The sequence below is a fragment of the Leucopleurus acutus genome, assembly GCF_964270905.1.
Source record: "Leucopleurus acutus genome assembly, chromosome: 3".
Classification (NCBI taxonomy): domain Eukaryota; kingdom Metazoa; phylum Chordata; class Mammalia; order Artiodactyla; family Delphinidae; genus Leucopleurus; species Leucopleurus acutus.
This window is the reverse complement of record NC_139145.1, coordinates 144,746,927-144,764,430: the sequence shown is the minus strand read 5'-3', so window position 1 is coordinate 144,764,430 and position 17,504 is coordinate 144,746,927. Positions and strand designations below refer to the sequence as shown.

At 43.7% G+C, this 17,504-nt stretch overlaps 1 protein-coding gene across 5 annotated transcripts in view; it reads left to right on the top strand.

Annotated features, from left to right (window-relative positions):
• The window catches only part of EGFLAM (EGF like, fibronectin type III and laminin G domains), a gene marked incomplete at its 5' end in the record, with an annotated part of 169,969 nt that overhangs the window by 72,212 nt on the left and 80,253 nt on the right, over positions 1–17,504 (top strand). For all 5 annotated transcript variants that reach the window (XM_082837407.1, XM_082837404.1, XM_082837406.1 and 2 more), the window contains one exon: positions 12,667–12,833. In XM_082837407.1, the coding sequence (XP_082693533.1) occupies positions 12,667–12,833 (167 nt within the window). The remainder of the gene's footprint in view (positions 1–12,666; positions 12,834–17,504) is intronic.

Sequence of the window (17,504 nt, the reverse complement as noted above, 5' to 3'; positions counted from 1 at the left end):
TAACGATTTACTTACCTCATCGAGTTGTTGTGAGATAAAGCGAGTCGATGCACACGAAATGCACAGAATAGCACCTGTTATACAGTAAATGCTCAATCAGTGCAAACTGTTCTTATTAAGGCTTTTATGATAGGTCTTTCCTGCTTTCCTTTATAGCCATGTTCTTTCTTGGCTAAAGGTCTTTATGCTTGCTATACTCTGCCAGGATATATCTTCTACTTCTTTACCTAGTTAACTCTTGTTCATCCTTCAGTTCTCCTGCTTAAGTACCACTTCCTCCAGGAAGCCTGCCCTGAACCCTGCCCCCCACCTCAGACTAGGTTAGGTACACCTGCAACACTTACTAGCAACACTCAGCACATTTGTAGTTCATTACTTGTTCGAAGTCTGTCCTCCGTGCCGGGACATGAGGGCAACGTCTTGACTAGCTCCCTTCTGTGTGCCGGGACATGAGGGCAACGTCTTGACTAGCTCCCTTCTGTGGAATATGGCACCTACATGAAGTAAACATAGCACGCGTCACGTAGGTGCTGGAGAACATTTGGATACAGGCAGTCACGTGATTGCATCCAGAGAGTGACAACTAGCTGCCCCCTTGCGCAAGATCCTTGACCTCTCTGAGCCTTACTTCCCTTGGCTGGAAAGTAAGGATGATAATAGTGGATACCTCGGGAGGGTTGTGAAGATAAATAGATGTCTGTACAGTACTTAGAAGAGTGGCTATGGAAGAATATTTTTAAGTGTCAGTTCTTTTCCTTACCCTGAGCCCCATGGTAATGGAAACGTATTGCCATACTAGTCACAGGAGATGGAATGAATCCTTTACCGCTAATTTCCAAGGCCACAGCAGTAACCAATATCATTACTTACTAACTGCAGAAATAAAAGGCAGACAGAATCCAACCTGGATCTGCAAGCACGTCCCCTTTCCTTCCCCCCGACCCAAAGTTACTTATTGTTTTTGTTTTCTCATCATAAAAGGGTTAGTGGTATGTGGTAAAGCTTCAGATAATACCCAATGTGTAAGACTAACTTGAAAGCTACCATTGCGGTTTTATTTCGTATTGAATGATAACTTGTGTTTCGGAGCCCTTCATACCTGCAAGTGAATTGCCAACTTTTTTCATAGCGTTTTACTGGAACTTATAGCAATAACTGGGCAAATGGCTGCAATATTTAACAGTGATGTAGCCCTGTGTTGGTTTTCCTGCCCCCCAAAATTATAGAGCTTGATATATTTAAAGAATCGTTCTTATACAATTAATCAATTTTGAGGAGAATGGGAAAAAACAGCAACAAAAATCTCCCTTTCTTTTCAAGAAGTTGTTTAGGAAGTTGTGCTGTTTAAGTATAAGCCTTCCTTACAGCCAACAATAGAATTAGAAATAAGCAAGAGTGGGCTTGTTTGGGTGTCAGCTGACATTTCATATTAACAAGTGGTGTTTTGTGAAAAATTCCTTTTTCTTACCTTTAGTCTCCAAATTGAAAATCTCAGAACCACTTTCCAGAGTGGTACGTAGTCCCAGAAATTCTGGTAGCCATCCAGTTCCTCCATTCAGGCTCAAATGGAAGGGCGATTCTGAATGTTTTTGCAGAAGTTTGACCTACAGTTCTACAAATTGATCCCTTAAAGCTTCAGTCCCTCCTACCGTGAGCTTTCCTGATGTAATCCCTAGGCAGACTGATGGGAGTTGACACAAATTGAATTCTTGTGTACCAGTGTTGGGAGCCATTTGTAAACTGTAAATGAAAGTGTGCTCTCCAGTTGCCCCATCAGGGACAAATTGCTAGCTGAGCTTATCATTACCCCATTCTATCCATCTGTTTGTCATTTGGTTGGGTGGAACCAATTCATTAATAAAGAAATACGGCTGGAAGCTGCAGGTCAAATAATACATCTTTCTTTTTTTTTTTTTTAACTGTGATTACTTAGTGGTTTTGGACTGCCTCTGCAATTCATTTTAGTATAGAGCAAATCCTGCATAACACCAAGTCTGTAAAATTGAGAGAGACTCGGAGGCCTTTCTGAGCATGAGGTTTTCTTTCACTCCTGTCGTATTTACCCTGGATAACTATGGGATCTTAAAGCAGGGTGCTTAACCTGCAGTCTGTGGATCCCCAAGGGGCTCATGGATGGAAGGCAAGGGGTCCCTGAACTTCGGTTGGACAAAAATTACGCTCTTAGTTTTACCGACTGAAATGTAATGTTTTCTTCAAATATGAATGTAATCAACAAACTGCAGTGGCATTAGCCATTCCTGTGACTTTGTCACTATTAGAATCACAGATATGTTCTTATCCCATTACAATTGTTGCACATATCTCAAAATACCAGTTATGGTTATCACTACTATGAAATTATTAAATCCATTGCTAAGTATTGTTATTTAATGTGTTAATGAATAAGTATGTATATTAATATATCATAATTTTTTATTGTTTTCATAATTGTTTCTAGTATAACTGGTTTCCTTTGTGATCCTATGCATTTTATGCATTTAAAAATATTATTCCAAGAAGGGATTCACAGATTTCCGCAGACTGTCAAAGTAGCACGAACAAGGTTAAAGACTGTTGTCTTAAACAGTTTTTTTTTTTTTTTTTTTTTTTTTTTTTTTGGCTGCGTTGGGTCTTCATTGCTGCGCGCACGCTTTCTCTAGTTGTGGCAAGCAGGGGCTACTCTTCATTGCGGTGCGCAGGCTTCTCATTGTGGTGGCTTCTCTTGTTGCGGAGCACTGGCTCTAGGCGTGTGGGCTTCAGTAGTTGTGGCACGTGGGCTCAGTAGTTGTGGCGCACGGGCTTATTTGCTCTGCAGCATGTGGGATCTTCCCGGACCAGGGCTTGAACCCTTGTCCCCTGCATTGGCAGGTGGATTCTTAACCACTGTGCCACCAGGGAAGTCCAAGACTGTTGGCTTAGACCAGGGGTTGGCAAATTTTTCTGCAGGGTCAGGTAGTAAATATTTTATGCTTTGCCAGCTATGTGGTCTTTTTCTCAACTATTGAGCTCTGCCATTGTAGCAGGAAAGCAGCCTAGACAATACCTAAACAAACAGTTGTGGTGGTGTTTCAATAAAACTTTATTTACAAAAACTGGCAGGCAGCTGAGGTTTGCTACCCGCTGGTTTAGGGCATTGTGTTATTGCTAACGTCTAAGTTTGAAGATATTTGAATGCAGCTCAATTCACCCTTTACTGGATACTTACTATGTGCATGCATTCATCCAAACATGTACGTATTGAGTATCTTCCATGTGCAAAGCACGTGCAAGAGACTTCGGGGTGAATCAGCTATTGCCTCTGCTTGGACAGTCCAGTGGGGAATGCAGGTGAGCAGAGTCCAGAGCTGTGAGTGTTGCGGGCAGGGGTGGGGGCCAGGGGCCTAGAGGAACACAGCCTTGACATCTAACCCAGTTTTGAAGGAATCTGGGAAGGCTTCTTACAGGAACTAAGGAGGACATATCAGCAATAACCAGGCACAAGGGGAGTGAGGAAGCAGTGTGAAAAGGCTCAGGCCAGAAGAAGCTGCTCAAGCAGTGGCTTGGAGGCAAAAAGGAAATGTTCTTGGACTTGCTTAGAAGCCTGGAGCTCTGTGTAGTGAGAGATAAGGCTGGGTAGGTAAGCAAGGTTTGGAGCAGGAAAGCCTTTATAAAGGATCTCCTTTTGTCCTGACAGGAATAGGGAGCTATGGGAAGGGTTAAGCAGAAAAGGAATTGATCGTATTTGCATTTTGAAAGATCATGCAGACATTCCAAGGAGCATGGAAATGAATAAGACAATCAGCATGTTAATGCGCTCGCAGCCTAGTAGGGAAGACAGAAATATACAATTCCATTAGAAGGTGGTATATGCAGTGTAATGGTAGAATCAGATTTAAGCGGTAGGAGGACCCAGAGAAGAATCTTTGCAATTGTGTGTCTGAAATGATGCTTAGAAGGAATAACATGAAGGAAAATATTGAAGGAAGGAGCCTCCAAATAATCCAAGGTCCTCCAGAAAACATTAAACCATGGAATGCTAGGTCCATACTGAGGGAGGGAGGACGCACATATCTCTGGTTGTACTGTAATTAGGCTTTTGGTCCCCTCCATCTCAGGCCTATAGAGTGGCCTCCACTGTCAAGGCCATTCGGATGTTCTGTGGATCCCCAAGAGGGCTGTTTTCTGCTCCAACGAGTTCCTCTCTCAGAAGTATTTTCTTAGCCAGATTTAACCATTCCTAGCCCAGTTTCCTAGTTCATGTCTGTAACGTGCTTGAATATCACTCCCCACCTCAGCTTGAACTTTCTAGAGAAGGGGTTCTCAGTCCGTGGGCTCATTAGAAGGTAAAGAAATCAGCTGAGGGGGTCCTGACCAACAGGTTTTCAAAAGTAAAATGAAACAGAAAAGAGAGTATCAGAAGGCATCACACGTAATAAGAATAAGAATTATTTCGTGAAACTCGTGTTTCAGCTGTGTGTGCGTATTTGTGGTGTGTACCGGGTCCCAGTGTTCGATGTATGTCTTATCGTGGACCATTCACAAATGCTGAAACACAGTGCTCTAGAGAGTGATGTATCTAGAACATACTTGGAGTTTAACAGGCTGCATTTCCACTTTATGAACATTTGTCTGTAAGTCATACATTTGTCTTCATGGCTGAAAAAATCCGTTTTCTTTATTCTCGGAGTTCTAGAGTTGGAAGCACCCTCTAAGGTATTCTAGAAGAAAAACCTCTTGTCCAGTGTTTTTCAAATTATGGGTCACAACACTTCAGTGGGTGGTGAAATCAGTTTAGTAGGTTCTTATCAGAATTTTTAAAAAAAGAAGAAAAGAAAGGAAAAGAAGAGAAAGAAGAGGAAATAGCAAAGGGAATACATTGGATGGATAAGTATTTTTTCTTGAAACTTTTCTTTCAGTTTTGTACTCACATGTGAGTCATATATATATAGTATACATATATGAATAGGTATATTGGGTTGCTATACAAAAATGTATTTCCTACTGTGAGTTGAGGTCAGAGACATTGAGTGAAGTCCAACCTTCTTACTGTGTTCAGGAAGTAGCTGGTTACATTTCTGATGGATGGCTACCCAACCTCTGCTTCAAGACAGCTGCTGATGCAGAGCTCAGCCCTTTCGTGCAGTTGGCTTTGTTGTCAACCATTCCTAATTACCATCAAAGGGTCTTCTTTATAACGCACTGCCATTGGCTTCCCTGTAAGGAGCCATTGGGCCTCCTAGTCCGATATGGAAAACACAGAAGGCATCGTCACCATCTTCATTTGACTGTCTATCTCCTATCTAACGACACTGGCATATGTTCACTATAGCCTCTCTACCCCAAGCCAATCAATACCAGCCCTTTGAACTCTGCCTCAAGTGGAGATGGGTCTAGAGCACTTCGGCCAAGTGATCAACCTAGAAAACCACTTTTTCCTAGGATATGGACACTAGGCCTTTTCCACAGCAGGTAGTCCAGAGGATTCATATTGAGTTTGTGATCAATGCCCCCTGCCTTCCCCATAGATCTTTGCCACACCAGGTTTTCTCTGCCTTATTTCTATGCCATCGGCTTTTTAAAAAACCTAATATAAGATTTTACATTTATCATTTGAGTTGGCTTTGCCCTTGTGTTTCTGCACACGGAGGTCATTTTGACTTTTTATTCTGTCATGAATGTCTTGTGAGGTCACGTCCCAAGCAATTATTTGCATTTCCTAAAGTTCTTCTTTTTCAGATAGTTTGTTAGTGTATATAAATGGAACTGATTTTTGTATTTTTTTTTGTATCTTGCAACTTTATTGAATTTGTTCATTAGTTCTAACAGTTTTGGGGTGGAGTGTTTAAGGCTTTCTATATGTGATACCATGTCATCTGCAAACACAGACAATTTAAGTTCCTCCTTTCCAATTTGGATGGTGTTTATTTCCTTTTCTTGTGCAATTGCCCTGGCCAGGACTTCTAGTAGTAGGTTTCTTAGAAGTGGTCAGAGTGGGCACATTTGTTTACCCTTGTTCTTGATATTAGAAGAAAATTTTTCAGCTTTTCACTGTTGAGTGCTAGCTGTGGGCTCGTCATATATGGCCTTTATTATGTTGAGGTAAATTCCTTCTGTACCTAATTTGTTGAGAGTTTTTATCGTGAAGGGATGTGGAATTCTGTCAAATGCTTTTTCTGCATTTATTGAGACGGTCCTCTGGTTTTTTTCTTTCATTTTGTTAATGTGGTGTATCAGATTTATCGATTTGACTATGTTGCATCCCAGGGATAAATTCCACCTGATCACGTAAGATCATTTTAATGTGCTGTTGAATTTGGTTTGCTAGTATTTTTTCTATTTCTGTGAAAAATGCCATTGGAATTTTAATAGGGATTGCATTGAATATGTAGATTGCTTTGGGTAATATGGACATTTTAACTACACCTCGAAGGTATCACGTACAATTTCTACTTACAGTTTTTTCAAGTTAAAAATCTAAAGTCACTTGCAAAGTTATCTGACTACAAACTCATTCTAGAATTTTATAATCTTCTTTTCACTCTTTTACAGTTGGCTTGCTTTCACTTAGTTCAAAGGCAATTATGTTCTAGTGGTTCAGCTTTACCAAGTCTTTCAAAACCATTAAACATAGCTATCACTTATATTTTTTACTCATATTCACTAGTTTATATAATATGGCATTAAATAACATAATTACAATAACAAACATGAAAGTCATAAATAAATTTAGAAATAAACACAATGGACTCTTGATAAGCCAACAGCTGAATTAGTGGGAACTAATGAGGATCATTGGTTAATCTAACAAACTGGTAGAGGCTGACAAGGAAAGCTTTGACTGTGTGATATGCAGAGGTACTGTATATTCATTTACCTACTTACTTATGGCTAATGTTTTTATATATTATACCCATCTTTTATATAGGTTAATTGATCATTCGTGTTAGGAACCCATATTATTTATGCTCTTTGGATATTCCACACTATATTTTACATGTAGTTGGTGCTTAATTTATCCACATTCATACATAGAGCTAATGCTGCACTCATCTCTTCTCCACCCAGAGATGCCCTATTCCTCTTCAGTTATCACAACTCAAATATATTTGAAATCTAGCTTAAATTCTTCCTGGTCTCATATACGTTCCCCAGGATGCCAGTTCACATTGACCTGTTCAGATACGGCTCTTGAAATATGCAACTTTGCACTGGCTTCCTAATGGTCCTTAGATATATTATCTGCCAATTAGATTATAAATTCCCTGAGAATGGAATTGTGTTTATAGTTCCTTAGAGCCTCCCAGAATATAACTTCTGTGATGGATTCATGGTTGAAATCATTAATCACTTGCCAACTGAATAGCCCAAGGCAGTCACCTACTGGGTTTGATGGTACCAAGAAAAATGATTGTCCACTAAGGGTGAACTTGGCCATAGTTGAGGTGATCAAAATGCCACAAGAAAGGGAAGAAAACAGAAAAATATACCACCCTGTGGTATTATGACTTTGGATAAATTAATTTTCCTTCAGTGTCCACGTGGGTAGAATGAGAGAATGGACTAGACAGTGACTCTAAAAGTTTTGGGATCATGATTATCTTTGAGAATCTGATAAGAAGCTGAGGACGCTTTTCTTAGGAAAATGAAGTTCACACATAGAATCTTGCACGTAATTTCTGAGAGCCCTCAGACACTTGGACCAAACAATCTCTAAGACTCCTGATAACCAGGCTGGATGCTAATACTGCCAGTGGTAATGCTTCCTCCCACCAAAATGAACCAGTGGGTGTTTTGATTACTTGAATCAGCTAACTGGGTTTTGAACAGTCACTGCTGACCGAATTGTATCTGTCCCACCTGAACTCCCCCACCCAACCACCTTCCAAAGGTGTCCCACTGACCTTCTGAGATATAGGATGCACAACCCAACCCTATCCCACTACTTGGAAAAGTTTTTAGGAGCCTGCCCTACCGGTGGCTGCCTGTCTTTACCTGGGACGGCTGCACTTCCTTAGGCTGCTTCTTCCCCTCTAGGCTTTTCCTGGTTGGGGAAATTGGGAGGCTAGTGTTGCTATGGTGATTTGACTGGCAACTTTGTAGTTAGGATGATTTTCTTTAGTGAAAAAAGATAAAGTTATTGTCTGGGGCTGAACTAAGACAATGCTTTTGCCTGATTCTCTCTCTCTCAACCTTGCCTTTGCACTTTCGTACCTCAAGAGACTCTAAAAACATTTAAATGCAAAACCCATGACAAAATCAGAGGCAAAATGTTAAAGGTTTTGCACTGGTATTCAATCTACATGAGCTTTCCTCTCTCACTGTATATAATGAAATTAAATGTTAATGATGTCAATCTCTTATTCGCTGAAAGCTTTCTTTCTTGCATTAAATGAGCAAATAGAAAATAATCTCTTCTTTTTGTGGGGGATGGGAAGCTGTAATTTTTTACATGAAAATTGTTGCAGATATTTGCAGGTAGCCCTGGGTAGACAGTGGCACATTCTGAGAGCAGTGACAGGTCCTTTCCTCTATAAATGCCGCAAGGGAAACTTAGCAAAGGATAACAGGAGAGTTTTATCTAAAGATCATATCTTTCCTGACTTTACTGTTAGGCATCCCTGTGGCTTTCCTCTGTGAAGTGATTTTGTTCTAATTTGAGTTTGTAAACGTGTTTCCTTCCACTCACGAGGTTTTCTCTTTGATGACAAAGTTAGTTTACATGAGAAATCCATCTTTAGGGAAAGGATACCGAGAAAAAGAAATGAGCCCTACATCCTACAGTGGACATGCTTGTGACCTCTGCTTCTCCAAACACATGAATTCTTGTGATATATGGGCCCCATAAACTCCTCCTCAGCACGGTGAGCCCAAGGAAGCATCTTTTGCTGGGCTTAAGGACTCCATCTAGCTTTCAACAATTCTTGCTAATGAAAAACTAGAAGAGCACATATTAGAGAAATCTGTGTACCATCCAGGCATCTCCTTTTAACAAAATGAGTCTTTACCTCCTTGCCTATTAAGTTGTTCATAAAGGGCAAACATCAATATTTTTTGCTTCCTGCCTTCCTCTAAATATCTGTGAGCAGAGGGGTTTAACAATAGAAGAGCGGAGAGGTTGGTTGGGGAGCAAACTAAAAGATGGAGAATCTCCCAATCCCTATCACCCCAATTTTTCGTTCAGCATCAAGGATCTTCTTAATCTGATCTTCCCCCATCAACCCAAGTTGGTCTCACCATTTATCAGCTGTGTGACCTCAGGCAAGTTACTTACCCATTCTGTGCCTTAATTTCCTCTTCAAAGAAATGGGGGGGGTGTTTAATATTAGTATCTACTGTATAAGGATTGTGAGAAGTAAATGAGTTAAACTATTAGAACAATGCTTGATACGCATTGAAGAACATGATAAATGATAGCTATTATTAGTTATTAACAAAACCTCTCCACTCCAGTTAGGCCATTTGCCTAACTGGAGGCCATTGTCCCCCAGCCATGCACAAACATTCCTAAATTTCATTTTGTAGTTCTTATTACCTGGAAAGCTCTCCTTTCTCCCTCCAACTAGGAAGTCCATATAGAACAGCACTGGCCAATAGTAAATGCAAGCCTATATGAAATTTTAAGTTTTTTGATAGGGGTATTTAAAGGGTAGTAAGAAACAAGTGAAATTAATTTCAATAAGAAGTATTTTTAACTCACTGAATCCAACATATCATCATTTCAACATGTAATCAATATAAATATTAATATTTTACACTTAAAAAAAATCCATCGTACACTTTACACTCACAGCACATCCCAATTCAGACAAGCCGCATTTCAAGTACTGACTAGCCGCGTGCGCTAGTGCTGCTGCATTGCAGCTCATGGGTGTAGAGTGAGCAGGTGGCCAAGGGTTGGCTGCCAGCTCTGTGAGGTGGGTACATCCCTCACATAATGGCTAATCCATGCTGAGCGTGTACAGTGTGATGCTGGTACCGAACCAAACTTGGGTCTGCTTGCCTGAGCGCAGCAAAGCCGACCTCCTGACACCAGGTGGTGGTGAAGGAAAGTGCAGTGTTCATTGCGGGGCACCAAGCAAGGAGTCCAGGTAGCTAGTGCTTAAAAGACCCGAACTCCCCAAAGGCTTTCAGGGAAAGGTTTTTAAAGGCATAAGGGAAGGGGGTTGTGGGGTGTGTGATCAGCTCATGGACACGCCTCTGATTGGTTGGTGGTGAGATAATCGTGAGTCAATATCATCCACCTTCTGGTTCCAACCGGTCTGGGCTGTATGTGCCTGCGAGCAGCAGACAGTTAACTTCTTCCACCTGGTGGGTGTTTCAGTTTCTGCAAAACAGCTCAAAAGATGTGGCTCAGAATATCATCTATAGCCCTTGAGGAGGCACTAAAGGCCCTTGACTTTGTTGAATGGCTAAACTATTATTATTTTGTCTTGTGTGACGTTATTGTTTCCTTTCTGCACTTTCTCATTTTTCTGATTAAATTTATTCTTTGACTAAAGTTTTTCTACAGGCAAAAGGCAGGCTGAGGACATTGGGAGGAGGGGGCTCCTGTTCTGGGGGGCCCCATAGGGTCCTGCTCAGTTGCGTTGCCAGGCACCGTGCTGGGATACAGAGCTGATTTCGCCTTTCTGACAGCCCTCTTAAGTAGGTACTTTGATCACGCCATTTTATGGATGAGAAACTAGAGACTTAAAGAGGTGAAATAGCAGCTAGTGGGCAAGAGAGGCAGGATTTGAACAGCTCAGCCCAGATCCAGAGTTTGTTCTCTTACCCCCTGTCTGCTGTCCCCCAGATGGAAGCTGGACTTTTTTTTTTTTTAATCCTTTTATTATTCTTTTTTAACAAACGGCCCCAGGGATAGGGGCCAGGGGAGGGGGGAGGAGGGGAAGCAAGGCCCCAGCCCCACAACCCTTCCCCACCCACCCCTTTCCCCCTTATATATTTATAATCTATAGACAAGCCCCAGGAGGTGGGGGCAAAGGGCGCTCCCTCAGCGGGGTGGGGGCAATCCAGGCTCCTGTGCCCTTCGGGACGGCCCTTCTCGAGAAGGTGGTCCCGTCCGCTCCCAGGGCTTCGGCGTCCAGCGCAGGGCATCCGGTGGGGAGGCCTGCTGGTAGAGGTCGATGCGCTGGCTGCGGAAGACTCCACTGTAGGTGGAAGGTGGGACCTTGAGATGGGAATTGAGGCCAGAGAAAGACCTTCCAGCTGGAGGAGTACGTGATGACCCAGGTCCCCCAAGGTTGCTGTTCAGTTTTCGATAATCCTGGAATGGCTTTAGTTCTACTGGGTGCAGCTCTGCTCGCCCCAAGCTAGGGCCGAAGGGCCTGGCAGGTGAAGGCAGCACCCGCATAGCAAGAGCAGGCGGGGGGCGCACAGCCAGGCTGGGGGGCCGCAGAGCAGGGCCCACAGGTAACAGAGAAAGCGGGGGTCGGGCAGGAGGTGGCGCTGGTGGCAGGGAGCCGCAGTTCACCACAGGCAGCTGTGAGTCCACCGTGGGGGGAAGCATCTGCTGGGAAGGGGCCCCGTAGGGGAGGAAGCCACCTTGGCCACCAGGTTGCAGAGGAGGAGAATAAAGATCTGAAGGGGATGGCAGATCCTGTCGCACCTGAAGCAAGGGTAGGTCTGGCAAAGGGCTGGGGCAGAAAGCTGGAGGGTGGAGGAAGGAAGGTGGAAGGTAGAGAACTCCTCCAGCTGGCAACTTCCCCAGCTCTGTTGCTTGCAGTGTGGAGAAATCCAGAAATTGGCCCTTGACAGCTACCCCAGAGGGCAGTGCCGAGGGGCGGGCTGGGCCTGGGAGGAGGTACGGGGCTGTGATCTGCAAGGGTGCAATGAGGGTGTCCCAGGGCAGAAACCTCCGTCGTTGGGGTATAGCTGAGAGGCTGTGGCTCCCCCTGAAACCTGAGAAATGGGAGGCCCGGGGCTACCATAGAAGACCTCAGGGTACGAGCATTGGCCTGATGAGCTGGTCTCTGGGCCACAGTGCCCGGAACCCAGGTGCTTGGATTGTGGCTCAGCTGAGGCAGAAACACTGGGGAGCAGCTCTCAGTCTCGGGTGATGGGAATGGCCTCAGTGACTGATCCCATTAGCTCCTTCTCTGCTTTTAAACTGTCTCCCACCACTAGGCACAAGTCCGAGTCCATGTGAACATTCGGCGAGTTGGCACACTTGTAGTTTTGTGGAGAGTAAGGATGGCCGTGCTACAGAATCTTGTTGGGTTTTCCCATGGCAGTTCACGCAATTAGTCACCCTAGAACATTTATATTTGTTTATTTTGTGAACAGATTGTGAATAGAAGGAATCTGTGCTCTCCTGACCCCTGGGAATGGGAACTATCAGGGGAAGGCTTGTTTACGAAACATCTGGAAGGCAGAGTCCCTGAAACCGAATTCCTACGTGGGGATCTTTTTACCACAGTCAAGGCCATGCAAGGAAAACCGGGTGATCTTTAAACAGTGCTTAAAACTGGCCCTAAAAAGGATCTACTTTCTTTTATTGGCAAGGGCTTAAAAATCATGACCTGGCATTTCAAATCCAGATCACTTTTAGATGGGAAACGTTCACTCATTTTGATAAGTCTTGCTTGCAGAATTCAAACGCTGTTAGCTTACATAGCCAGCAAGCTTTCCTTCCCTCTGCTGTAACTGAACTACTGCTTCTCATTCTGTTTTGTTTTTTAATCAACAAAGGCCAGATTTTGACAAGAGTTGGACCTTAATCCAAGAGCAGCTCCAGATGGATTCCATGGTCATCAAGGGCCTCGATCCGGACACCAGCTACCAGTTTGCCGTGAGGGCCGTGAACCCCCACGGTCTCAGCCCCCGTAGTCAGCCCAGTGACACCATCCGAACCACCCGTGAGTACTGCGGTCCTTCTGAAGGACAGACAGAAGTAGCTGCGTGGCTGGGATTGCCTCCTGAGGACCCACTTGACGGAGGTTGCTTAGCGCCCCGCAAAAGGGCAGCCTGGAAGGGGGTGTCCTCAGCCTTTCCTGCTGTGGTTTTCCCAGGTCTTCGGAAGTTAGAGGCCCTCCACAGGGCCAGGCTGCTTCTTTGTACAGGATGTCAGCAGAAGGCTTATTTTTGCGTTATCCTTAGGGAGTTTGAGGTCAGTTTTCTTTCATGGGTACAAAACAGATCACATACCAAGGAGATGTGCAGCCCCTGCCCCTTTCCATCTTTTGGACAAAATGGGTTCAGCTTAGCATCACAGGAGAAAAAATGCTGCTCCCAGACCCTTCAGGGTTATTCTTCACCGGCAAATCAAGGACACTCAAGTAAAATCAGCCCCTCTGAAGGATGGTGAAGGAGAATCCAAGTTGCTAACACGCCGATGTGTAGCTGGGGGTCTGTAGCATAGGCTCTGTCATAGTGCCTCTCTGGGGGCCTTGGGGAAGCTTGGGCCAGTTCATCAAACCGTCTGGAATTTTGTGAAAAGTCAGATTCAGATTGTGGTCTGGGGTTTCAGAAGCTCCCACACGATTCAAAAACTATATTTCGATTGCTTACTCCACCTTGCCAGTCTGGCTTAGAAACCTTTGTCTTTTGGAAGCGGGAGGTACATGGACACAAACCTAGAACCCAGTGTCGTGGGGAGATCTCAGAACTGAACTGTTGACACTTCTTTTGTTTGAAAACTGTAATCGTTTCAATTTTGCCAGTAAATTCCTCCAGGTTCTTGTGTCTGAAGAGCCCCACTACCATCCCTGGGTCTCTTCAGCCAGGAAAGGAGCTCTCAGAAAAGAAGCCTACTTAGCACTGCCAGAGGCTTGCCTTGGCCAGCACAGAGCCCTGCGTTCATTGGTTAGCTGATCCTTCTAAACTCCTCCCCTCTGCTTCACAGCAGCCCTACAGCTGACTTCCCTGCCCACCTGCTGTTTCCAGGGGTGGAGATTCACCAAGTTCCCTAAGTCCTAGGAATTCTGGCTCTTCTAAAACCAGCCCTTACCCTAACCTTGAATGTTAGGACTCCATCCTTCAAATGGAATTGTTGCGGAATATGGGGATGTAGTGAGTCCACACCACCACCACCGCCCCCCCCCCCCCACACCTACATACACAGTAACTACCATCACCCAACAATTGTTTCACCGCTCTTCTTTAGAATTTAGAAGCTACAACTCCCCATTCATGCGGCAAGGGATGAAGCTCCTTCTTTCTAGAAGAAATGTTAACAATTTTATTTCAAATCAAAGGAGGGCCACCTTCCACTCTTGCTGGATGAGATCTACTCTGTAATCTTTGGTTAAGCTTTGTGATGCGTGGCCAAAAAATGGGGCAACAGTAGCTGAGGCAGGCCTCAGGATCTGACTGTGTTTTGAAACACGTAGTTTGTCTTTTTGTATTGTAAACCGAGCAGGCACTCTGTGCTGTGTGCCTACCCACCCTTCCCCAACACTGAACTCCTCCGCTCCCATTTTGTGAGCTGCCCCATGTTCACTTCTTTCCTTCTATCCCCTAGTATCTCCTTCTCCACAGAGGCAAGAAAATGCAAAAAGGATGAGCTCTAACACCTCAGCCGGCCATGGACGTAGATGTGGAGACTGGAGTCAGGGGAGGGGGCGTGGAGGGGCATCTCTTGAACTTTTTCTTTTTAAACTGAAACACTAGTCTGGTCTTGGAGTTTCTGATAATTATTTCCCCTTTGGTAGAGGCCAGCTCTGTGAATTAAGTGGGATAAGGTATGTGAAAGTGCTTTACAGATATGTAACATGTTGTTACAGTTGGTCTCCTTTGTGAAGTAAAATTTATCCTTTCAAAGTAATTGTGTGCAGGGGATGTGGCTGATTCAGTGAAAACTCTGAATTATGAAATATTCTTAAATAAGTCAGATTTAACTGTTTATATATATATGGTTACTCAAATCAGGGTAACAGAAATAGAATTTATTAGATAGCCTGTTTCATGAATATATAAGAATGTGCTGTCATTGGTATTTCAATTGTGATCTTTTTGGCCATGATCATTTCTAATGTTTTAGAAAAACCTGTATTCTGGCTAATTCATACTTCTTATTCTGCTCTTCGTCTAGACTATTATTCTACCTCCAAAACCCCCTTTTCCGTATATAAAAATGCCTAATTACCAAATAGCCCTTATTGGAAATTATAATAATTTCTGAACATCAGAGCTACCGTTGGGAAAGGCTCCTACGAGCCGGCCGCATCTCGAGCACTTACCTGGGAAACCCCATATTAATCCTTACAAAAACCCTGCGCCAGAGGAATAGTATCCCTTTTTCATAGTATCCTTTTTTTCAAAAATAGATTTTTAAAAATTGAGTCTTTGAAAGATTACATATTTTCCCAAGAAGAATCATTGTAAAGGCAGGATTTGAACTTGGGTTTGGCTGACCGCTAAACCACTTCCCTGAGTGAGGTTCAAATTAAAGAATGTTCTTCTTCTAGTGCGAAATGGCATGAGAAAGGTAAGGTTCGCAGTTAAATAAAGTACAGGGGACAGTCCTTGTAGAATCTATGGACTAAGGAAGTTCTGACAGCACAGAACAAGAATTTTAAGAATTTTTTTCTTTTAAAACCTGTAAGGCGTATTGCACATACCAAAAGGTGAGTAAAACATACTTACAGGTCTGAAATGCTACCAGCAAGCATCAGTGTAGCCCTGGTGGTTTACAGCTGGCAGCCCTTGTGACTGGTTAGACCCAAGCCAAGAAGTTGTGAAATATTTTGAACACTTCCTGAAGGAATTTGTGAGATGAGTATTTCTACATGTTGGGCTCCCCCTTTCCCATAATTCTTACTCCTCGCAACCTCCGGGTCCTTCCTTCATGGATGTCTTGTGGGTTGACACTCCCTGAACCGTGAACCTCAGGACAGTTGCCAAGTGCACTACCAAGGTGCAGCGGGCTCGATGGGAACCCTTGGATCGCACCCCAGACACTGCCACTCGCTGAGCTCCTCTGTCACCTGTTTTAGGCTTGCATCCACCTCCTTTCCTAAAAAATACAACACATCACCTCTAGTTACTCACAGAGCATTGACTTCCCCGGACCTATTAGCGCCCGACCCTGTTAGCAGACCTCGGATGCTCTGTGTCTGTAGTTACTGAAAGCCAGGGCCCAGCGTTTTCCTTAATTGGTGCTCAGCCTGAGTGAGGAAGAGGGTTTTGATGGCTTCGCCGGGGAATTGTGAGGTGTGTTCAATGTCCACATCTTATCTCAGCTCCATAACCTTACAGGTAGAAAGGGAAGGAAAAATTAAGATGTTTTAGTGTCCAGATCCTCTGCTAGGAACTAGATCATTTCAGACCTTGACTAATAAAGACGCTACCCTGTATTGACTCCCATCCTCTCAGCAGAGATTTTCCACACGTCAGCACCTCTTCTCTTCCTCTAAGGAAATACAAGAAAGACAAAGATCACGATTCCTCATTCTTTACCCCATTCTACTCTACTTTTTTTCTTCCAGAAAGAAATGCCAACAACATTATAATTTGCCTATTATTCCATGGCATTCTATTTTCCCTTGGTTGATCTTATAAATTAGCCAATCAGAACGGGACTGGTGGAGCCTCACGAACACAGGGGCACGTATGTGGCTTTGTAGTAAGACACGTATTCGCCCCGTCTGGTGGTCACTTATCCTCTGGGATCCAAGCTTAGCTTGATCAAGAAGGATGGAACAAGTAATAAGGGATATGAATTGTAAATAATAGAAATGGCAGAAGTCATGTGTTTTCTTTCTTTTTCCCAAAAACAAATGAAATGAAATGAAAAATCACTCATATGTGTAACCCACTCTAGGATTATATAACCTTCCCTGGGTATGGAACTTGGTCCTACACCCTAAAGCATTTAATTTCTCGTGTTCTAGCCTCATGATATAAGCAGAGAAAGAACCAGTAAGTTTTTCACTGAAGTGAAATTGGTATCCTCAGGGAAGTCCCCAGTAGAAGGTGTTCTTTTGTTCCCAGCAAAAGTCATTTTGCTCCTTTCTGCCTGAGGGCTTTTGTACCTGCTGTTTCCTCTACGTGGAACTCTCTCTCCCCAATCTTTCTATGTCCCTATGACCTCCCTCCCTTTCTTCTTTTATGTCATAGCTCAGATGTCACTTCCCCAGACAGGCTCCCCTAAACTTCACACAGTGTCTCCTCAGCCCGTCCCCAGCTTTGCTATGGCCCTTGCACTGCCTGAAACTCTTAACTTATCTGTCTCCCCCCTTCAGTATAAGCTCCATACTGGAGTTGGATCGACTCATTCAAGGTTGTGCTCCTAACACCCTGTACAAAGTAGGCTCTCAATAAAATATTGATTGAGTACATGAATGACTGAATACGACTTCACAAGCCAAGAACCTGTGACTCCTTTGGTGGCTGGATAACTTTCTACTGCTACTGTCTGGGAAATTTGAAGAGAAGATGTGAGGAGAAAGTTGGTCTAGAGACCCACCAGGCCAAAATTAGGTTTGCCCATTGGCAAGGTTTATAGGCAAAGTCGAGCTCCCAGAATTGCAATGAGACACAAGTAAGAACAAATTAGAGTGAAAGAGGGAGGGAAGAAGGAAGGAAGG